This window comes from Molothrus aeneus, chromosome 1 (genome assembly GCF_037042795.1).
Source record: "Molothrus aeneus isolate 106 chromosome 1, BPBGC_Maene_1.0, whole genome shotgun sequence".
Lineage (NCBI taxonomy): Eukaryota > Metazoa > Chordata > Aves > Passeriformes > Icteridae > Molothrus > Molothrus aeneus.
This window is the reverse complement of record NC_089646.1, coordinates 19,307,984-19,331,952: the sequence shown is the minus strand read 5'-3', so window position 1 is coordinate 19,331,952 and position 23,969 is coordinate 19,307,984. Positions and strand designations below refer to the sequence as shown.

Here is a 23,969-nt window from a genome sequence, read left to right as displayed (position 1 = left end):
TTTCATTTATCCTCACATCTGTAACCTGCTCTCCTTAATTCTATTAGCAGGTGATATACAGCTGTAGAAGGGGAATAGGTTTTGCACTAGCATACTAACCCTCAAAGTATGATGAATTTGCTACAGGAACTTGTCTCATATTCCTCCTAGTCCCTTCTCTGAGAGGGATTCACATCTCTCTTTCCAGCATTATTTCCTTTCCTAGCAGTTCACCATCATTCCTACTGCTAGGTAAATAAAAAACCTCTTGCTTCTGGGGAAAGGCATTCACATTCCCAGCTCTAGGCTCTGTCAGCATGACACCCTGATGCTTCCAACAGCAGAAATGGACAGTGTTTGACAGGAAGAGGGAATTCTGTAATCAAGGCAGGTTGCAAATTACTGCTGGGAATTCCATTGCAGGTATTTCCCAGCAGAAGAAAAAATTATTCTTCAAACATAATGCTTCCCTGAAGTTTTCCAGCAGCCTTTTAATCAGCAGCCAGCTGTCAAGATTCTGCACACAGACATACATCTTAGCGCTGACATTTAGTTTTCAGCCCACATAACCTTAGAGTGTTTGTTGCACTGTAAGTAGGAGAAGATGGGGTAAATATAAGATAATTTAAAATGAACACCAAAGCTATGTTTTCTACATTGTTAGCAGCAAACAAATATCCCATTTATCTAACAAAAAAGTGTTGTAAAATGACATGCCTGCCTCAATTGATTTGGTTACCTAAACAAGAATGGAACTGGATCATAACTTTTAAGGTTACACATCAGCTCTTCTTACAAGCTTTGTGTACCACTTAAAATGGCACCACTATTTTAACCAATCTTCTCCTAAAATTTGTTTTTTTCACAAGTTTTTACAAAACTTAAAACTAACATAAATTTTTCTTCAAAGTTGGGTTTGTATCATTCAAGACTAATCAGGGCAGCATTTCTGCCCCAAGCAATGATGCATTGAGCTAGTATTTGCTAGCTTGACCATGAAATCAAATGTGGCCTGATTGTAATAAGAAATATAAATACCATTATTTGATATTGTGAAAACCTTCAGAACTTCAGGAAGCTAACAAGCAGCTGAAAAAAATAGCAATCAACTTTCAAAATACTGCTAAGTACTCCTATTTATTTGTAAGTTATCTAAATAAAACTACAAGAATAAATACTTTGGTCAAATGGTATAAACCAGAGCAGGCATCAAACTGAACACTACAGCTCAAATTCTTTAAAAAAAATCATTTACTAGTCTATTAAATTCTTTGGAAAATTCACTCGATACATATTCAGAAGATAGGAACAAACTTATTCATATGCATAAAAGAGTGCAAGAGCAGGGCAGAAACAGCTCACTTGCCTCCTCTACACAGCACCCCTGAAGAACTACTCAAGTACCGGCAGATGAAGACACTGAAAAAACACTGGTGTACATTTAAACAAAGAACTTTATGCACTTCTAAAGTAGTGAGTTCAGAAAACCTGTGCCTGCAATTTTATTTCAAAGTGATAGCACTTAGTTATTATTGATAAACAGTAACTATCCTTTTCCACTGCACTCAGAATAAAATTCACATACTGTTACTCATATCACATATTATACACACACCATGTCCTAAATGACTTCAGAGCAAATAATTTATGAAAAATAGCAACTAAGGAAATATGGAAATGTTCCATGCCCATTTCACTTCAGTAAGCTGTAACAGATGTATCTACCCAAAACAAGCACACTCATTTCAGATGGGAGAGTACTTACATCACTCTGGTGTTTACTGACTTCCATGGCATGTTTAACATCTGGAGGCTCCCTCATACGCGCATAGTCTGAAAATCCTTTCTCAGCATCATGTTTTTGTTTATAGAGAACCTGAAAAGAGCAACATTATACTTTTGTGACCTGAGAAGAGCAGGTATAATAACATGAGCTAGGTTAAACCTAGTGGCGTAGTCTACCTGTATTCAGGAAGAAACTTAATAAATAATTTAACCCCTTCATGGGTCCAGAACACTGAAATGAGAGCAGCTTCCACCCAAAACAGAGACATGTGAGGCATAGTCAGCAGTGAGATTTCTCTGCATACGTTATTGAAACAGATGCATGAATAGACAGGGGAAAGAAATAGTAATACACAAACAGAAAATTAAGCTTAACAAGGTGAGAAGACAGCCCAAGGAAAACATAATCAAAAGCCACCTTGTTTTTTTAAACACACTTGAAGCAATCAGCTATATAATTATTCTCCATTTTCAGAGAAAAAAATATTTTATGCAGTTGTCATAAACAAACAGTTTTACTGTTTATTATAAACCCATTGCCCACAGTTCTATTTCTTCCACTGTTGGGAAGCAACCAGCACAATATGCATTTTGACTTAGCCCCAGGTTCACAAAGAAAAATAATATTTACATTCAATTGTCATCATAGTAAATGAAAATGGAATTGAATTGTGAATTTATAAACACCTTTACTTTTATAATAGGAAGGGAACTCACTGTTGGGCATTCATCCATCTTTCACTGTACTGTGTTATACTTGCACACACACTCTCACACACTACAACTGCCTGAAAAGCTGATCTTACACTTATCCTTGTCAGAAGCTCTTAGACTTATATTAAGGAAAATTCACCAGGTTTCGATGCCTAAAAAGTAGCAAGCATTAAGAAAATTCATTCTCTAATAGCTCTCATGAGCGAGCATTAAAATAATCCATAAGAAAACAGCAAGTATTAAATAAGATGGAAAGCTGATTAGGAGGAGGAGGATTGACACAAAAACCCATGGTAGCAATAAAAGAATACTGTGAAAGTTTTGAGACGGAAACTCTCAACTACAGAGATTCAGACTCTTTCAGGACAGGACACTGGAATTGTGAGAAAATGCTGTATCTGGTTTTGTTTAAAGCAAGATTTCATCTGAGTTACAGAGTATTGTGCCCAAAGCAGTATGTTAGTATCTGCCCTGACTATCTCAGATTACAAAATGATATACAGGCTGAGACATTAAGACAAGAAGGGGGGAAGGGTATTTTGTCACTGCTACTATGTGAACAAAAGTATCAAATCAGGAACCTTAAAATGTGCCACCTCCTTATCCAATCTAACACAATCAGCCCTCTGCAGGAACAAGCACAACTGACAGTGAAACAAAAAGTCTGTAACTTGCCTACACTGGTCACATCTTGCAAATGGAAAAGCACATAATCTTTAACACAACTGAAGCTCCACTAACAAATGATTCCCCACAAAAGCGGAATTACTATACAAATATATGCCACAAAAACTCTTTTGCTATTTCTCCTTGCTTACACTGTCACTTTCAAGATGTCCCCCACTTAATTATGGGGACAGAACAGCCATTATGAACAGAAGACCCATACGGTTACTTCCAAAATCTACTAATTTACAGATATTTTATTACATTGCCATTTTGCTGGTTCAACAGCTCTATTTTTCCCTTGGTGAATGGGCTATGTAACCAAGTTATGAAAACACAGTAACACATCAACTCTCAGCATGAGAAATTTAGCAGAAATTACGAGTATCTGCTGTCTTGGGAAAGGATGACCATTTCTTTAGCTTAATGTAGCAATATTTCACTTGCTTTGGCATCTGTTCTTCCTATCTTTTCCCACTATTTTCATTAACTCACAGAAGTAGTCTTGTTGCAGTCCTAGGCTAGGAGGGGTTCAATGGCTGTCTAGTTTAGTTTGGGACAGTTTAGTGCAGAACTATTCCCAGATTTGTAAATTGCTTCCAAGTAAGCATGAAAAAATATTTATCATTATTTCATCAATACTCTTAATAACATTATTTTATAGGTTAGTATGCATACATTTATTTCTAAACTCATGCTGATTTTCAAGTTTTAGCTAGACTGAACTTCCTTAATCAAATCTACATATGAAACTACTCTACACAGAGATCAAGCATCATAGGTCACTGACATAACCTTTACCCTTTAGTGGTGCCATTTATTAACTTGAGAAATACAAGGCAATTATTTAAGTAGGTATGACTTCAGATTGAATCAATTTGTAAGTACTCATTTTTTATTTTTCTTCTCTCTTTTACACCAATGTGTCAATAGGAAGCTGCATTAAGGAAGGGTTTGTGTTCCTTTAACCCAGCTCTGACTGGCCCCCTGTTTTGGCATACATTAAACACTATTACATTTTTATTTTTATTTCCATTTATAGTCAGTCAGATGTGCTCTGAACTTAAAATCCACAAAGTAGGATTTCATAAAAGGAAATGCTGAAGAACACCAAAAACATCACTTTAATCTCCATATAGAGAATTAGATTATCCAATGTAATTGTGTAAAACAGAACTACAGAAGTCCAGAAGACTAATACTGCCACCATAAAAGAGAGGAAATATTGAATATGACATTTCCTACCATAAAAAAACCCTTAAAAATTACATAAAACAATTTGATAATGTGTAATATGATTGGAAATTATGCAATAAACAACAAAATTTTTATTGTAGTACAAAAAACCCCTCTGAAACTTCTTCTGGAAGTTGAAAACGTTGCTTAAGATTCTCTTGGCTCATCACCTTTATAAAGAAACAGGAAATACTGTTCAATATTGACTCTTTGAGATATTGCCCTGTACAAAGTAGAAAATTAAACTGCCTTCAGTTTGCTTAAGATTATCCCTTTTAGATAAGAAGAAAAACACTGCAATCACTTCTTATGGCAAAAATGAAGTGATGAAAAAAGTGATGAAGTGCTTATTTTTTTTCACCATTGTTTCCCCCAAGCAATTTTAAATACCTTTATCATTGTTTGTGACACCTTATTAAGAAAAATATTGTTTTACATAAGCAAGTATACAGCATACTGATCTTCAGACAAGAAAAAGATTTAGCACAGAGCTAGCAATGATCACAAATTTTTCTTCAGCAATATTTTCCATAGGAATATTGCAATTTCTCCAAAATTTTCCATTTCCTTTCAGAAAAATCAAAATGAAGGCTCCCTACCTAGACTGCTCGCATCAAATTTATTTTCTCACTGTGAAAAGCAGGGAAATTGATGAGAGCTTTGTAGGCTGGTAAGGAGAGTGAAGTTATTCAGTGATGACAGGGGCTTCCTCCTCTTTTTAGCTTTCCCTGGGGACAGCTATGATAAAAGTGAGAGAGGGGGGAAATCTGGCTGCTCACTCTCAAGAAAGGCATTTAGAAGGCCACAGTCAAATTTTCTGTGAGGAGGAAAAATTAAAATTTAAATTAAAAAAGCCACCCAAGTATGTGGGACTGTGATTTTTTTTTCATTTCCTGAAACATTTTTCCCATAAACAGCATTGGGATATATGTCATTCTCTATAGGTATTTATTTCCTTCCTCATGCCAGTTGTACAAAAAACACAAAAGAGTAAACATGGGTTTCATGCAAAAGCCAGCAGGAAGTCTTGTTTCAGGCGTTCCTGAGTATCTTGAAGACAGAATTGAGTATGATTCAATACAGCCAGTATGGGGAAGAGGCTCCACAGGAAGAGAACCACATGTGTCAGGGTGCTATTCTCTCCATTACAGCAAGATCCTTATGTCAGTGCTGACACTGCATGGCAGGACCCCTGAAGGAGGAGATCCTGGCTCTGCTAAGGTCACTGACAATTGCCACAAGAGTTAAACAATGCCAACATGGTCAATGGTGCTGTGGCAGCCTGTTGGCTCTGGAGAGGACAGTGGAGGGCAGCTGTAGGGGGGGTATAACTCCTTAAGAAAAACAGGATATTTCCCCTAGTTTCCTCCAAGTTCCTAAATCATGTGTATGATTTGAAACTGTGTGTCAAATTACTAAACTGGGCTGGATATAGGTAGGCTGAAGACAGGGCTGCTGGGCAGCAGCAGCACCATTTCAGGAGCAAACTTTGCATCAGGGGAGAGCCCAGGGGACGCACCTGTGTAAGAAGATCCTCTGCCAGAGGCACCCAGCCTGTGCCAGCAGCCAGCTCTGGGGAAGGTCAGGGGCTCTCTTTCTTCCCCACCATGACCCTCTACTCCCAATGCACCTGCTTGGCATGTGAGGCTGTGGATCCTGCCAAGAACACGGCACCACAGAGCAAGGAGAGTCCTGCTTGATCTGCCCACAAAAGCATTCCAGTCCAGCATTGCATCCAAGAAGCATGAAAAGGGAGTCAAAGGTGTAAATTTGTTCTAGTGTGGGTAGGGAGGACACACACTCATATTTTCCACCTCTCGGTAAATCAGAACTATTTTTAAATCAGTTTACTACAACTCAGAAACAGACTGCAATTCTGTGTTTGCACAGCCTTTTTGGAGCAGAGCTGGAGCAAAAGGCAGCTGGTGCTGTTCTCTCTCCTTCCTATGGAATATCTATAGCCTCCTCCTGAAGTGATGACCTGTAAATTCACAGTCCCAGCTAGACAGATGCAGCAGAAACCCCCTCTGCCATATCCTGACCCAGATGAAATCTGAAATCCTTGTATTAGCTACTTAGGTACTGCAATGATAGGCACAATATGGATTAGATTTGAATACTGTGGAGAAGACTTTTCACTAGAAAATCCCCTGAGAGCTCTCTCAAAGTAGCATTAAATTCAGGTCCATTGCAGCAGTAAACCACAAGTTGGAAAAATGTGTCAGCGTATCTTTAAGTTTTATGGTATATTATGATTTATAATGCATCTACTCCTAAGGGGATAGTATGAATTTTGTGGGAAAAAATTCTGCTTAAATATAACTCAGCCTATATGCATATTTTTTTTCTCTAGAACTGCTGGATGATTGAAGAAAGCCTTCAAAAACTACCAAATAAAAATGTCAGTCTTTTCCTTAAAAGGGTTTTTTTGTGAATCAATGGATTCATTTTTAGTTTCAGTTATTTATCTTTTCTGCCACATCACCAATGTTAATTAATCTCATTTGGGTAAACAAATGTAGAATGTAATAATTTGGAATGAATTTGGGAGTAAATCTGTGGCAAAATAGTTAACTAACGTTTTATAAGTCAAGCTAATGTCTTAAAAATGTTATACAAGTTTAATTCCCTTTTTTTTTTTTACTATAATTCCTCTAATCACTCACTTTACAATGAAATGTCACATTAATGTCATTTCAGCTACTGTGGTGCTTTAACTTGTGTATATATGTTCCTTTTCAAATTCTGAAAACTAAAATATGTGTTATTGTATTTGCTTAATATAGCCTTGATTAACATAATGTTTTATGTCAAAACATTTTTCCACAAGCTGTCCTGAAATTTTAGTCCATTCTTTTTTTATTAATATTTTCCTTTGTCTGAAAAAGTGTCACTGCATTACAAGAATGCATATTGAGATACAATCAATATTATGGATTTAGAAGGGTGTTCCCTTCATGCACTGGCTGTTTTAAACCATATGTAGTTGAAATCTTTAAGAGAGGAGAAAGCAAAAACAAGAAAACCATGGAAATGCTTGGTGGACAGAAAGCCATGACCATCTATTCGATGTAATTCTCATGAGTAACAATGAAAATCTGGAGTCTCGTTCATATTACACGTGCTTAACATTCATAATTCCACTGAGGTCAGTGGAAGTGAAGGGTCACCTGCCTACTCTTAGGGTATTATATTTTTAAGTCCTTGAAGGCAACTGAACCAGAATTTACTATTTTGCTGGTTGTTCACAAGCTTTATACCATATTCAATATACTTGATTTCATATTTTAATTGTATAAAATTTGTTGTAAGTAGTAGTATGCAGATCATCAGAAATACATTTGCTGCTACCACTAAGTGCCTTTAGAAGTCATTAAAGCAGTTTTCTTTTCTCTTGCCTTCAGCATCAAATATTTTATATTACATTTAATATATGTTAATACAACACCCAACAGGGAAAAGTTATATAAGAGTCACCCATTCTATAAGGACCATGCAATGTCACTAATTTCAATAATTCCTTATTGTATTCACTGATTTCACTGCATCAATGAATGCACTACCAACTTTTAAATGCATATTTAATAAACGCAAGTAAAATTGTCAACATTTTAAAAATGTGCAGTTTTTGAATTTAAGAAGTTATGGTGATAAACTCTGGATGATAAGCTCACCCAAATAAATCAAGCAGACAATCAAGTGTCCTTTCAAGTATTTTGTTTAAAGTGTACTTATTCTGACACACAGTTAATCAAAAAATCATTTTTGCAATTCTAAAGTTGTACCTTGCTCTGAAGGTGCATTAATTCTTTCGCAAATACACTGTCAATTGTGGCTGGCATCTGCTGATAGAGAGGGTTGGAAAGGTCTTTCTTAGCAGCTCCTTTATATTTCACCTAGAGGGCAGAAAAAGGCGACATAAAATGCAAAAATGAAGATACAGTAAACATACTACTTATTTTTTTCTAGTAAGTAAAATGGCAGAGAACAGAAATGGAAAAATTTCATTAACTGTCACTAACTTTCTAGCAAAAACATCTTTAATAATACTTTATAGGGATATGCCTAATTCACAAAGCAATGCAAAATATCTCCTGATTAAATTCAATAATTTTAATGGAAATACAAAATAAAATAAGCAAGGCAGTTTGTTCTATCCTTTCTCAGATCATTTTCAAATCCAAAAATTACTTTTCTTCTTTCTCTTTTACAGAGTCCTGAACAATGGGAGCAAATGGGAGGCGAACCATAAATATTTTACCAACTAATAAGTAGCAGCAACTAAATGTAGCTAGAAAGGGGAGGAATACTGAAGTTTGCCTGTCATCATTTCTGTTTCATCTGTTCATATTACAGTCTCATTTTTAAATTACATTTTATTTATCTTGTGTTTCCTCCAGTATTCAGTATTGGCAGTTCCTCACAAAGGGGTTTTGCAAGAGGTACCAGAACAATAGCTAAAAATGTGTGAGGCTTTTGCTTCAGTTCTAAGTCTTCCAAGTTCACAAAACAGTAATGGCAACACTGCTGTGAAAGTAATCATAAATACGAAAAATATTTTCAATTACACTAATGTCACTTATTTACTGTGAAATATACAGTCCTTCACTAAAGGCTAATTCCCCAAATGCATTATATGCATACATATCAATAATTTGCTGTATTATTTGTTGCTGTTCCCCAAAACAGAGGGCTCTTTTTCACTGCTGTTAAAATGTCAGTGTCCAAGATTTGCAAATACAGGTGATGGGACACTAGAGGTCAGTAATTTACAAGATAAACCATCCATCACCTCACTGGCTTCAGGTAATGCTGCAATAAGCATGCAGCATGTCCAAAAGTGTGGTAATATCAAACCTACAGGGTTTAAAATTTTAGAATATTTTTATATCTCTAAATCTTTGATTAATAATTAGCAGCAGATTCGCTGGAATCAGACAGATTAGATAAATACTCTCTATATACTGTATTTCTGTAGACTACAATAGTCTGTCTCTTATAAAGTGCAATTACATCAGATTTACTTCCCTTGGGACATGCCACTCCTTCTCAGACAACAGGAAGATAAATACAAGAACAGAATTTAATTGAAGTATTCATACTAAAAGCCACATAGCAAACTGATGTATATCAGAAAGAGGATTTTGAATTTATGTAACCTCAGACAGTGATACTTGGACTTTTTTATTGTAATCATAAAAGTGGCACAAAAAATGAGGGACCAAAATTTTAATTTTTTGAAGGGCCATAGGGACAGAAAAATTACTCAGAACCAGCGATTCCTAAATAAAGCTGCTGTCTCTCAGGTGAAACTTCTGCTGCTGTTCTTACCTGTGGAAAATAACCAGAGATGCAATCCTACAGCACCTCATACCCGGGACATGAAGAGCTGGCAGTAAATGCTGCTCTGACACTTTGGAAGCTATTGATCTTTCTTTTCTTTCTTTCAGGCTGCGTATGTGTGCACATGTCACAGGTATGCAGAGATAGATAGAGAGATAGATAGATAGACAGATAGATAGATAGACAGACAGACAGACAGACAGATATGCAAGTGCTCAGGCAACCCACAGATGGCACTGACCTGATGTCTGCCCCAGCCCTCTTGCTGAAGGAGGACAGGGATGATAACATGGAAACATTTTCCTTGTCTCCTGTCTGATATCAGGCTGTGAAATCTCCACAGCAGGGAAATTTTGCACAGGTGTAATTTGCAAACCTCATTACTGCAGAAAATGTAACATTCTTTTCCTATTCCTCAGTTTATCCACACATAAAATGGGATAGCTAGGACTTGCTCAGAACCATTAATAAAGTATCTTCAAATCCCAAAATAAAAATGTCATGTAATTCCAAATTATTATTATTATTCACATTGCAGTATACACTAATTACAGCCTTTGAATTCACTTCAGCTTTAAACAGAATTATTATTTGAAATAAGCCATCCTTCCCCTGCTAAAAATCACAGTACTCAACTGAAAGAGTTTTTAGGAAGGATTAGAAGCCAAGAAAATTTTTCAGTCTTTTAGATCTTACCTCAGAAATAAAAGCACCAAGGCTTTTCACATGTTTTAGCTGCGGGGTGTCAGGTACAAATATGCACTTCCCTTTAGATTTTTTAAACTCTTCTTTATAGTGTACCTACAAAGAGAAAAAAAAAAGAAGTTTAATTGCTCTTAAAAACACACACACAGAAAAGCAAACATTGGTTATTTTAATTTTTTTATTATTAGTAGTATTTCTATTTTATTTTATTCACGGATTCTGTGCTGGGCAGCTTGCAAATACCTCCGGCTGGTTCAAATTAAACCATAAAGGGAAGCTACGAGTTCTCACGCACATTACCAGGGCTATGTAAAAGTCACAGAACTCTTTAATAATATAGATGAAAAAGACAGGACTTTTCTCTACATCTAGAGCACATTTTCATGACAGTTGTAGATGTTTTAGTGTCTCTAAAGAAAGAAGAATCGAATAATTGATCTCCTTGATCCTTGATCTCAAAGATAAAAATTGTTTAACTTCTAACACAGACGTAGCAAGCACAGATTCTGTATAACATCATCAAATGCCCCTTTATGAATCCAAGACTCACATGAATAAATTCAGGAGGCCACTGCTAAACTATTGCCTACAAAGCACCCAACACTCATAACATTCAAGTAATTACAGAATTTCTCTAAGACCAAACAAATTTTAAATTGAGGCATTTTTTAAAATGTGTATGCACATAGGAAACCATGAAAAAAAGCCACCAGAATACTATGACAGATTTGGTAACAAAAAAAAAAAAAAAAGAAAAAAAAAAAAGAAAAAACCCGACTTTTTTTTCAGCAGCCAATCTTTTTCTACAATGGGGCAAACAGTATGGGCAGGTATAATAATCACATAAGCATTGCTAAAGTCAGAGTTATTGTTTGTATTAGTGAGACTGCAAGAAGGATAAAATCTATGGACATGGTTAACATGTAGGAACACTCATTATATACAAACTGCATGAAGAAAGATGGTGAATTATGATGAGATGGACTAAGTAAGTTTTAACGACGACGCTTTACATGGATAGCCTTAGATGTTTTCAGTGACATTTCTTTCTTTGTACAGAGAATTGTTTAGATCAATGCAAATTGAATTATTTAGTACTAAGCTTTCATGGTTATTATCTGCTACCATTTCTCTAACCTCATTTTCACATTCTGCCTAACAGCAGCTCGAATTTATGCACTCTAGACTTGCTGACAAGCACTGACAGAAGCAATATGATCTGCATCTGAGCATTACAGAAATATGCAGCCTTAATATCCTCTTTCTCTGAATCCTTAATGGATATCACAAGTTCTAGTGTATGCTCCTCTACAGGGACTTGGAAAACTTATGAGAAGGATGGCAGCTTACAGATTCAGCTCCTGTGCTGTCTAAAGCAAAGTTTGTGTTTACTGAAAAATGGATTAGATAATGCCAAATTTATCTCAAATTCATGACTACTTTATCCTCACACAAGAAACAATTTTGCTTGATATTGAGCTCATTCAGATTTGAACTACTGAAAGAATCTGCTCATCACTTCCAAATCACATCGTCTGCTTTTGTGGATTACAATCTATTCTCAAAGAAAACCTTTTGGTGAACAATGGGTAACATTACTGTGTCATGACTATACCCACAAAGCCAATGGTTCATGCAACCTGTGTGTGACATACACACAAGTAATCACAGAGCAACACACAAAAAAAGACATTTTTATGATAAGTATGAGCAGGCACTTACTGCCCAAACAGCACACATGCACTGGAAGTTTACAGAGCTGACTGTCTACTGGGTGAATCTGATGGCATTCCCAGTAGAAATTCCTGTAAAGCTGTGATTCTGACAGAGGAGACAGAGTCTTGCTGCTCACAACTTAGATAAATCATCCACAGACATCTGAAAGCTGACTGTAATTATATCCATTTTAATTGCAGAGCAATAATTACATTCAAGAATCAAACACAAAAGCTTCCTAGGTATCTCTTAATTGGGGGGAATGACAGAGCATGACTAGAAGAAACAAAGCTGTTCTGCTATAGAAGTCATGCTTTCAAAAGAACTGAAAGCAGTAAATGACTAATGCCACCTCCTTAATCCTTTATTATTCACATTTGTTATAGTAACCCATAGAAGCAACAAAATGCATACAGACTCAAATACACAATTTAGAGAGAACATATAACAAAATGTTTGGTCAAATTCTGATCCAACAAACTCCATTCTGCTACAGTATTGTCCACATTGCTTGGAATCCGAAAGATGGAAGATGAAACGGGACAAGTATAATGAAGTCATGACACCTGCAGTTATAAAACATATTTAGTGTAAATGATGCAAGGAAGATGTTCAAGAGCTTGCCTATGATCGAACATAACCAATGAATGGAATGAACAGGCAGAGAAGCTAATATTCCTCTTCAAAGTCAGTAATTAAAAATCCAGATGTCTTAAATATTGAATAGGAAATTTTGCCTACAAGTGGCTTACCCCTCACCACAAAATACACTGTTTACGTTGAGCAGATCGGGTAAGCCTTCTGAAAAAAACAAATAGGAAGAATTTGCAAATGATGGCCTGGAGCCACTGCTCCTTCAATATACTTCTGAAGTTCAATAGCTCACTAAAGGCTCAATTTTTCATAGTTCTCTCCAGATCCTTTTCTTCTCCCTGACTCATCATAAAACCAACTCTGACCGCAGCACAACTATCCAGTAAAGTGGATTAAAATTCCTAGACAACCACCAAAACATTAAGTTTCAAGCTGCATTTTTTTCTTAATGGATTTTAAATGGGAAGATCAACTTTATAAAACAAGGGCATGCAACTTTTAAGCCGAAGCTTCCTGGTTCACCAAGAAAATTCATCTCACTCACGGCCTGTTCCACCACCCTTTTTCAGGGGAAAACACAGAAGGGAGAGTGTGGGCTAAAGGAAAGACTCCAATGGTAACAGCATAATCCAAGCAGCCACCATTCCTTTTATTCAGGGACACGTGTTCATCTAACTAATTTAATATGAATATACTCAAAAGCTATTTTTAATAATCTTAACATCAATGGTGTAACCATGTCAACAGTCATCCTGCCAAGATCCACTGTAGAACTGTCATATCTAAAATACCCATTTTTGTTTAGAAAAACAACAAAAATGTCTGAACCTTCTTATCTAGCTTTTATGCTGGAACAAAAGGAAACTTCCTTCCACTAAGTATTCACTTTCCAAACCTACATTTCTGAACTTATAATCTCTTATAAGACTAAGGACTGTGCCAGACCACAGATTCATCTAATACAGAATCCTTTCTCTGTGGCCATAGGAACCTAGAGTAAAAGAGATAGGCATACAGTATTGCTCTTAAAGTACATAGCATTTTAGTAATCTCCAGCAATTTCAAACTCAAGGTCCTCTTGAGTTAGAGGCTGTGACTAGTATTGGTGAGTCCAGGTGAACAGCTGCACCCAGAATTAGGCAGTCAAAATCCTGCTACTTTGGCACACTGTTTCCACTATTGGCTCTAGGTCTTTTTGGACTTTGCTTTATAAAAGAGACATCCTAAAGCTAAGTTGGACTCTGTGCAAGGACAGATAAATAGCAAGCAGTCCTATTTGTTTGCTTTAGAGGAAAAGAAGTGCTGGTACCACTCATTACCCCAATTCAGCAGAATCTTCAGAAGGCAGTGTCTGCCATTCTACCAAAAAGGATTATAATAGTTTGGTCAATTACCTTCCATAATTGTTCCCATCTCTGCTTATAACAGTACTGACAACATCCCAACACATAATAAAAACAAAAAAGATATGAAAATACACTACAAGCAAATGGACGAGCTCGATTTCAATGTGGAAGAGAAAAGGCCTGGAGAGGAAGGCAATTCATATAAATCAAACACACATGACAGTTTTGAAAACATCTGTGGAATAAAATTTCATAATAGAGGGAGATTAAATGGAATGACTGTAGAGAGAAACAATCCAGGGGGTATCACAGCCACAGAACAAACATCTGCCAACCTCAAATGAAACTGGGGATTTTCTCAAGAACGGGAGCACATAAACACTTCACAGCTTCCCCTACGTACAGCTCAAGACTGGCAATTACAGATTCACCAAGGACTGCCAGGGTAACACTTTTTCAAAACCATATTGCCAAATTAAAGTCAGCCTGCAAAGAATGCAGGGTGAGCATAATACAGCCCCAGTATCTCTGGCATGTGCACTCCTGGCTCTGCATTCTGATGGAGGAGATGTGCTGACAGCTCCACCATCAGAAAAGGACAATCACCTAGTCTTGTGGCCTGCAAGGACACAGGCTGCTCCCCCAAGGTCATCTAACGGGCCAAACAGAAAGTGCCATAAAACCACTGCACAAATTAAATGTACCAATGTACACCAATCATAAATCCACACAAATAGTAGTATGCGGAAAGGTTCATGCTAAAAAGGATAAGGAATATATTCAAAGTTCTGAATGTCAGCAAGTCAAAAAATTGAAGGTAAGAATGCAAACTCCTTGCAATTTATTGGTCTCCACAATGAAATCTGCAGGGTGAGGAATTTATACCCAGGTACAAAGGACTTCACTGGTCATAAGAAATTCCATTATAGCAAAAAATTCTGGGAAACAAAATTCATATTCTATGCATATTCCATTCAAGCCAATGAAGAAAAACTTACTGATTTCATCAGAGGCTGAATAAAGCCCCAAAGCTGGATGTTATTTTTACACAAAGAGCCTCTTTTTTGAAATTAGATTGGTCTGGACCATTATATATTGTTGTTGCTTTGAAAGCATTAATAACACTTCGCCATTATGCCTGACATATCTCAAGGAAAATCTAACACACTTGCAGGCTAAATGCATCACAAGTTTTCAGCAAAAGCCCACATCCCTGAACCATTATAAGCAGGAGAAGCCTGGCTTGACTTAGCTATTTGCCTTAGCTCTCAAGTCCCTGCAGAAAATCCAAGAATATACAGCCACTCCATATCCATTAATTAAGAGCCACAGCCAACATTACTCCTAATGGATACATAGCCAAGTAATAATTCCTTTTCAGTTAAAGATAGATTTCTTCAGCATTTTTCAAGGAGTGTTTTTCTTTAAGAACAGTGACCATGTTTAGAAAGAAGCTGCATGGATGCAAATGTATATTGGGTCATATAAGTGCTTCAGGTCCATTTTCATTTTTGCCTTTACAAGAGTTGACAGGCACTTAACGCACCATATACCCTTTTTTCCCAAAGAAAGCATGTATATATCAGTAAAAGTATTAATAAATCTCTACTGCTTCCTAAAGCAGATTGAGTTTACAAAGGGCTCATCTTGGTAGTTTCTCTTAAGGATCTATCCAGTTTTCAGCACTCTTTCTGTGAAAACTGAAGTAGGTGGTGTATGGACAACAGGAAAGAGGAAATTTTGACCTTGTCAAGTCACACTCTCAAGTCAGCACTGTAAGGTTTTTCACATCCCAGATACTGGTCTCCTGCGTTAACTATTCTTTTCTGATACACAACCCCTAAAAATTTATACCTAAAATGTAGATTCTGTATGTTCTATTCCCATTAAATTAACACCTAAATATAGTATTACAACATGAGCCAGACACCATTTTTCGGTTTCTTTAGAACATTTATTGAGGTAAGTCACTATCTCCTCAGAAAGGTCTCCTCTCCTGCCACAGCTTTCTCACAGGAGAAATGTCATTCTTTACACCCATGCACCCATGAAGGGACAAAGTTACTTTTTTTGACACACTCTCAGAAACAAAAAGAAATTTCCATCAAGGTAAATCTGATCCTCTTCCATTGAAGCAATCAGATCTACTCCAATTTAAAATGTCTGGGACCTGGTTTATGATGTTTATATAACAGATCTACAGTTTTAAAAATCTATAGCAACTAATCAAAAATTAGTGAGCTAAATATTTTTAAAATATATTCTAGCATTTGAGTCGATTTGTCCTATAAGCATAGTCAATAACAATATGCAGAGCAGTTTTGGACATCTATCAGCACAAACAAAAGATAACATTAAAAATTTATCTTTTATTTTTAACTTCCCTCCTTACAGCTATGTATAGTGGAACCTAGTTTTGTTCAAACCAATTAAACTGCATAAAATTAGGCTACAACCAGAAAAAATACCACATTTTCCTGATGAAAGCAGCCAAGGTGTTCTCCTGGCAGACACCATCTCCCTGAGACCCACATTTTGAAACACTCCTTTCTAGGGCCTGTGCTTCATACCATCCAAGTGCTCTGAAAAGCTCATTCTTTTGATAATTTACAGTACTAGAATAATCTGTGCTTTTTTATTATTTTATGGGCTTTTATTATTTGAGCCTTGGATGGGCACACACTACACTGTACATATTTGAGAAAATATCTATCATAAATATAAATGCATTTGAAAGAAGAAATGCAAATATGAGAGTGCAAATAGTCACCATCACTTACATCACTTATTAATTCACTGCATTTTCGGGCCAGTTCCATATTTCTGTCCTCAATAACAGGCTTGAGGAAGATCTGAAAGAGAAAGGTAATCATTACAGGTTTATTGTCCTAAAGAGGAAAAATAGAAGGAAATAAGTACTTTGCAAAAGTATTGGGTTAAACTCACCTTTTCTTCTTCTTCCCAATCCTCATTTTCATCCTCCCTGAGATCCTGAATGGCAGACACTCGCATTTTAATACTTTGTGGGAAACAATGAAAACTCTTAAAAGGTTCAGTGCTGCAGGAAACAGCTCAGACCCTCCAGCATGCCTGGAATCAATGCTCCATTTGTGTCCTCCACTGCACTTAACCCTGCCACGGCTCCTTCCTTATTTAGGCAGCACTTGACAGTCTTTATCTGAACAATTCAGAGTGAGTGAACTGAAAGGCATTGCAGATGGCCTTGCTGGCTATCACTCATAGCAGAGCTAATGCTTTCTTACTGATAAAATATAATTAAATGACCTATCCCCAGCAACTATTTTTAAAATTACTACAAACACCATTAAAATACTGTGATGCAGGTAATTTGTAACATAAGTAATTCAGTAAAATTAACAGGATTAAAAGGGGAACATTGACTCTTAACTTTATGAGAAAAATGCCCAATTGTAAGATTCAAGGCATCAGTGACTCTAAAATCAGTTATGACAAAACTTTATTTTACTGTCCCAATAATAAGGCTTCTTGTTTAGCACACTATTCTCATCTTCCAGTACATGTAACTGCCAGTATATTTTTTCAGAATTACTTCTTTGCCACAAAGCTTACAGAAGTCTTAAATGCTTTCCATAATCATGTCAGCTGCAGGTTAAACCTGTGCATACATAGATACAGACAAGTCTGCATTACAAGTATACACAGCTATGTATTCACACAAACATGTATTTTCCTTCACTGTTACAAACTGTAACAGTTCTGTAGTCTAAAAACCAACCTTTTTCAGTATGAAGTCACTGACTCCAGCTTGAATGAAACCGAAAGATATCCTGATGTTCATGGGTGCAGTGTCAGTGTTTACTTCTGTAAGACAAGCAAGAAGGTATTACAAGACCAGTTGGAGAAACCAGCATTTTAGTATCATTTTACTTTTTAAACTGAAGCTTGTATATTTCTCATTTTGTAGAGGTCATGATTTTGAAGTTCATCAAGCAAAGTCATTCACCACTACATGGCTTTGCAATCAGGCAAAGATACAAGGAATGTGTGCTCCTAAAAACAACTCTTTAAAGAATTTTAAGTACATGTGCCCACACACAATGTCCAGAGTTTTGTTTTTATTTTAAAACACACATTTCCTTAGAAAAATAAACATTTCAAAGATGAGAAAAAATACAGCATTTGATTTAGTTGAGGTCTAAAAATTTGAAAAATTAAGAACAAAGGCAGGAACTGCTTTCAGCCTAAAGCGAGAGAGAGAACTCTTTATACATGAATAGTACAGAAAGCTTCAAGACTTTCCATTCCACTCTCAAATATAAGTTCCTAAATTTCAGGTTTGAACTTTCAGCATTGCTAAAGTTCCAATTAAAATCTAGAAGTCTAGTTTGCATAGGTAAGAATTACCTGGGATATATGCTGACTGCTTTTGGAGTCCAGGATGCTTCATCCTGGTGGAAACAAATGGTTTAGTCTTATGAGTATTCACAGTAACAGGTCTTTTTTAAAGATTATGGCTACAGCAAATATATTTCTAAACAACAGACTCATGCATGATTTTAAGGACCACACAGTAAGGAGACAGAGTACCTACAAAAGCATCAGACAGAAATGCAGCACTAAAGCTTCACTTTGGGATTTTTGTGATAGTATTGCCAATACTATATGCTTTCTGTGCAGTTAATTTCCTTTTTCTTACTACAATTACCATTTTTTTTAAGTGGAGACATTGAAAAATATTTAAGAGCATACAGAAAACTATTAGTTGCTGCAAAGCTTATGAACATAGGGAAATCTTTTGCTATTTTTTGCACTGGAAAGAAAATATGGTCAAGTACAATAAAGCTGTTCATGTTTTGGGGCAAAAGGGAAGTGTTTGGCTTTTTAACATGCTTTTTTAGCACTATATCTGGTGGGTTTTCAGGAGCTGGACAGAAAAACTTATATATTAATTCTGGTTTTCCTGCAATAGCTTCTGAATAATCAAAATCTGCAAGACAGCTTTTGGTCAGCCGTGAAGTGATTGGGCAGTTGGACTACGCCGTCACTGCAAGTCCCTTCCAACAGAACTATTCTATTCCATTCCATTCTTTTTTATCCTACCTGTAGCAGCTTTGATACAATTCATTTTCTCTCATTTTTGCATGATCAAGGTCAGGCAGAACCAAGCATTCAAATACCCTGTGCACCATGTAACTTCCAAAATACAAGCATGAGACAGCTTCTATAACTCATCAACTTATATTAAAGAAAAACATAGCACTATGCTCAAAGGGAGTAAGGGAAAAAATCACAACTAACCATATACAAGTTATTTAAAATTCAACTTTTCACATAACCAATGCAGCAAGATACTATATGACACAGAAACCTGTCCCACTTTTTTTTGTTCTCCTCAAAACACTGAATACCATCAGAAAACGTTTGCTGTGCAATAACGCAGGCCTGCAAATTTAATTCATCAAGATATAATTCAGGGAAGAATTTGTTAGGACCATTTAAGAGTGGCATAGTTTAGAAGTGCACTGTGATTCACTGAGCAGCCTGCAAGTCATGAAGAATTATAGAAAGGCTTGGGGGGGAAGGGACTTTAAAGATAATCCAGTTCCAACCCCGCTGCCATGGGCAAAGGTGCCACCCACTACATCAGACTGCTCAGGGCCCCGTCCAACCTGGCCTTGTTGAAGTGGACAGGCATGAGAAAGAAGATTTAGCTACTTCTATAGGAAGCAATAAATAATCTAGAATCTGCAGGAATGTTTGGCATTGCAAATGTGCATGTACATTTCCAGTATTTCTAAAATTACTATAAAAACACTAAATCTAATCTGAATAAAGACCCAGTTAAAATGCTGAGCTTTTACATCCCCAAAACAATTATGAACTATGTTGTAGTAAAGATTACTTTTCACCTACAAAATTTGCAATGTTACCAAAACCTTCAAACTGACACTTCTGAATAATTTTCCGCTATATATAATGTAATGATCCATAATCTTTTGCTCTGGCATGAAACAGCACAGATTAGGCAAAATCCAATTGCACAGAATTTTAAGAAAACACTGTAATGGAGTGCTAAGCTGTGCATCCACAATACTTATATGCACACAGGGCATGGCAAAATTAGAATTTCTTATTGCTTTACATATACCTTAAAGTATGTACAAATGGGTTCTTCAGGGATGCACCCAACAGGAACTGATTCAAATTTTGTAAGAAAATGCTGCTTAGCTCCACATTTCTACTTCCACACTCCTGCAAGGACCTTTCACATCTTAGTTCAAATCTAGTCTATACTGTTTACAGAAGCCCTGTACCTGCAATACACAACCTTTGCTTATGCTATGAAAGGAGACATTTTGGTCTCCCAGCACTTAAAGCCATCATTCCATGTGTCAGTGTACTATTTCTTGTCACAGAACATCACTCAAGTACTTGATGTAAACATATATCTGCTGAGGAGGCAGAAGAGGAAGAAACACGGAGTGTAAATGAGCCCAAATCCCCCTGAATGTGAGTTGGCCCAGAATGGGAATAGCTCAGGTGCTCAGCTGGGCAGATTTCCCACTTTGATCACACATAGCTGAGTCCACATCTGGCCAGAGCCCCACCATCTCCCTGTCCCTTTATCAGTCTTTTAAGAAATGCATTTGGGAATTGTTAGCCCAGAAAGTTAAAAGGCTTCATCTCATTTTGGCCCTGATACACATAAGTTAGCAGTGATGATCAGCTGTGTCCCTGAACAAACAATACCTCTGGAATTCTTGGGCATAACCCCTAAAAGCCTTCTGATATACTCAATATCTATATGTACTGCTGGGCTGAAAGGACTAGTCTACCACGTCACAGAACAGCAGAACCCATATTTGCCCTGGTAAAGATACCAGAAACCTCATAAAGGCAAACTTATTTAATGCACAGTTCCTCATGGGGTGCTTGAACATAGGCTGCAAACTAAGGACCAAGTTTTTTCAGCTGAAAATCTGCACAGCAAGCATTACACTGAGATGCATGCATATTATACATACATGAATATACTCCTTTCAATTCTGGACTGAAAACCTAAAAAAAACTAGAGGTAAAGGTAGTACTTTAGCTATCCTGTTTCCAGTCAGTTAAAAATCAACCCACAGACATCCCTGAAATTAAAATGTTATTTTCTGTTCTTACTGGACACACACAGACATCACCAAAATAACTACAATTAATTCAACACAACACAGACGGTGGTGTCTTTTCAAAAAGCACACAAGGCATTTTTAAGTGCTGAGAATCAATCACTTCTCTTTTCTAGAAATACTCAGACTGGAAGTTCCTAGCAGCCTTGGATAAGGAAGTTCATAGTTAGGCTATCAGCACCACAATCAAAAACAGAAAAATGCAAGGAATCTCAGCCTGCCAGTTTTAACCTCCCTGTACATGAAATACCAATTCACATTAACTAGAGAAATTCAAGAGATTACTCTATTTAGAGAAAAAACTTACCCACGAGTTTGTATTTGTCAGATCATTAACACTGCACTCATCATCAGCACTTCAGAACCTGCAAATACCTCATGGCTCTAAGCTAGGATTTTCATTCAATAAAAGTTATTTTATTCAATGTTTTGGTAAAGCAGAGAGCGGCAATGATATTTTTAAGGACAAATACAAATGAGATGTTAGAATTCTGATTTCTGAATCCCAGAAAACATAATGAATTTTCAATGTCTAATAGATACCGAAACAGACATTTTTTGTAAATTCACACTCTCAGACATTGTCTAGCCTAACTGGATTTTGATGGCAGAGCATTTCAGATGTCTGTATGGTACTCAACTATAACAATAACCAATCTAATCTAGATACCAGAAGCCACGTAACCTGAGTTAATAAACTCTTTCCCACACAACTCATTATCCTGAGAAATTAACTAATTCAGAAGGGAGAGTATGTATCAGGGCACAGGATTACGACATATAGATGTAGCCTTACCTGTGATGAGGAACAATACATTAAAATAAACCAAAATAAGCCATTAAAATTACCCCAAGTCCTCCACTTCATTTTTCTACCAATATTTGTAATTGCTTACTATGTTTACACAATACTTTTTAAGCCTAGAAACAGTATTTTCTAGGTGGGATACAAAGTTCTATCTATCTATATTTTCCTAGTTTTTCATTTGTCAAGAAATTAAATTCTCAACAATGAAGGAATCTGATATTTCCACTCCCTCACTATTTTCATTTTAACCAGAAGCCTGAAAATCTATCCCTCCTACAGGTCCTTTTGCAAGCTGATGGATCAGGAGCTGAGATGCCGCATTTGGCTGCACTGCAACTGTTTAATCCACTCCACCCAACTGCTGTGGCATTTCCCTTTCTTGTCATAAAGCCTCTGTCCCCTTACTCAAGTGTTCACCAAGGTGCAGCAGTCCACCAGAGCTGACAGCATTGGGGCATAGCAGATGAGCTCTTCAGCACTCCCAACTCTTACCAGTGCATTACAGCAATGAATAGTCAGGATATTTTTTCCCATTACCTACAGAATGCAGAGTCCCAAAGCTCACATGTGCTGAATGCACCCACAGCTGCTGCCCTGTAACCAGTGGGAAGCAATACACACCCCAGCTTTCTTCCCTCTGCTCTGCAACTTGTGACTCAGATTTCCTAAGGCTGTTCTACAGAAGATGGCTACAAAACAAACTCATCAGCTGACTGGGTTACTGTGTGAGGTGTCCATAAAAGTAAAATCACATTCAGCAGAAGAGGGAGTTACAGCTTTTCTCTTAATGCAGAAAAGTTTGGATAAAAGATCAAAGTTCTCCGTTCACAAAATTTCCATTTAATCCAAAACTAAATCCTTTGAAAGAAAGATACAGGAATATATAAAGTTTGTAAATTCTATTTTTCTACAAATCCCAGCTAAAATAATTCATGATTGTATTTCCATTTTGCCTCAATAAATCCTAAAAAGCTCAGTATATCTCCTCCTATGACTATACATTCATATACAGCTGACTGTAATCTGGAATAATAGAAAATATGCATTTATCTTATGTACAGGTTCTTAGTTCTTAGTCATATAGATTGGCATGTTTACTTGCCAGGATTTTTTCTTGTGGCACTACACTGAATTCAACTGCTTGAACTGACAGAATCTCCTGGAACAGGAAGTGAAAAGTACACATTTCCTATAAATTTAATTTTCAACCTATAACCCTCACTTACTGAAGGTTATGAACGCATTTTTCTAGAAACTAAGGCCACAGTGTTACTTGTATTTCAGTTTTTTCTTCTTCATATTTCTGTACTTGTATTTTACTAGTCCTGATACTGTAACTCTCTGAACAGAATACCAACATAGTAAGATATATCTTTAAAAAATCTTTACAACTTTACTATTCTTGAACACTCCATCTTACTGTGATTCTTAGATAAGTTAAATTTGCATCAAATTGCTACAGACAGCTTACTTTAGCACAAAAACTTAATTCTTCATTGACGGTTATTTAAAATAATAGCCTTAAAATTTCAGAAGAGTGTTCAGAAAACTCCCCAAAAGATGAAACCAGACAGGCCAGGATGAGAAAATAAATTTCATGAATACTTTTGAGGTAAAGGAAGTCACTTGTTCAATGATGAAAAATATATTTAAGTAACTCCATTTTTTAAAAAATAAAAGTAATTTCAAGTCATAAATAGTCATAAAATATGCAGAAGCTATATTTTGAAGTAACTCCAAACACAAAAAGACAGAACAAACCTTTACTTATGCAAAAGATACAACACTTTTATTGCGCTTAAAATTACTGATTCCTAAATCTCATTGGGGGGGGGGGGGGAGAATTTACCTTTTTTTTCCTACATTGTCAATTGTGCCCATCATAAGATTTTAACAAGAACACAAGTTACATATACTTTG

At 36.5% G+C, this 23,969-nt stretch overlaps 2 protein-coding genes across 7 annotated transcripts in view; both read right to left on the bottom strand.

Annotated features, from left to right (window-relative positions):
- Positions 1–23,969, bottom strand: part of LOC136558113 (LIM zinc-binding domain-containing Nebulette) — a 244,577-nt gene that overhangs the window by 74,091 nt on the left and 146,517 nt on the right. The gene's annotated exons all lie outside the window — the stretch shown is intronic.
- The window catches only part of LOC136558088 (nebulette-like), a 96,767-nt gene that overhangs the window by 35,358 nt on the left and 37,440 nt on the right, over positions 1–23,969 (bottom strand). For all 5 annotated transcript variants that reach the window (XM_066552390.1, XM_066552381.1, XM_066552408.1 and 2 more), the window contains 7 exons: positions 18,471–18,514; positions 17,842–17,927; positions 17,031–17,075; positions 16,865–16,936; positions 10,420–10,524; positions 8,166–8,276; positions 1,745–1,855 (listed from right to left, as the gene is read on the bottom strand). In XM_066552390.1, the coding sequence (XP_066408487.1) occupies positions 1,745–1,855; positions 8,166–8,276; positions 10,420–10,524; positions 16,865–16,936; positions 17,031–17,075; positions 17,842–17,927; positions 18,471–18,514 (574 nt within the window). The remainder of the gene's footprint in view (positions 1–1,744; positions 1,856–8,165; positions 8,277–10,419; positions 10,525–16,864; positions 16,937–17,030; positions 17,076–17,841; positions 17,928–18,470; positions 18,515–23,969) is intronic.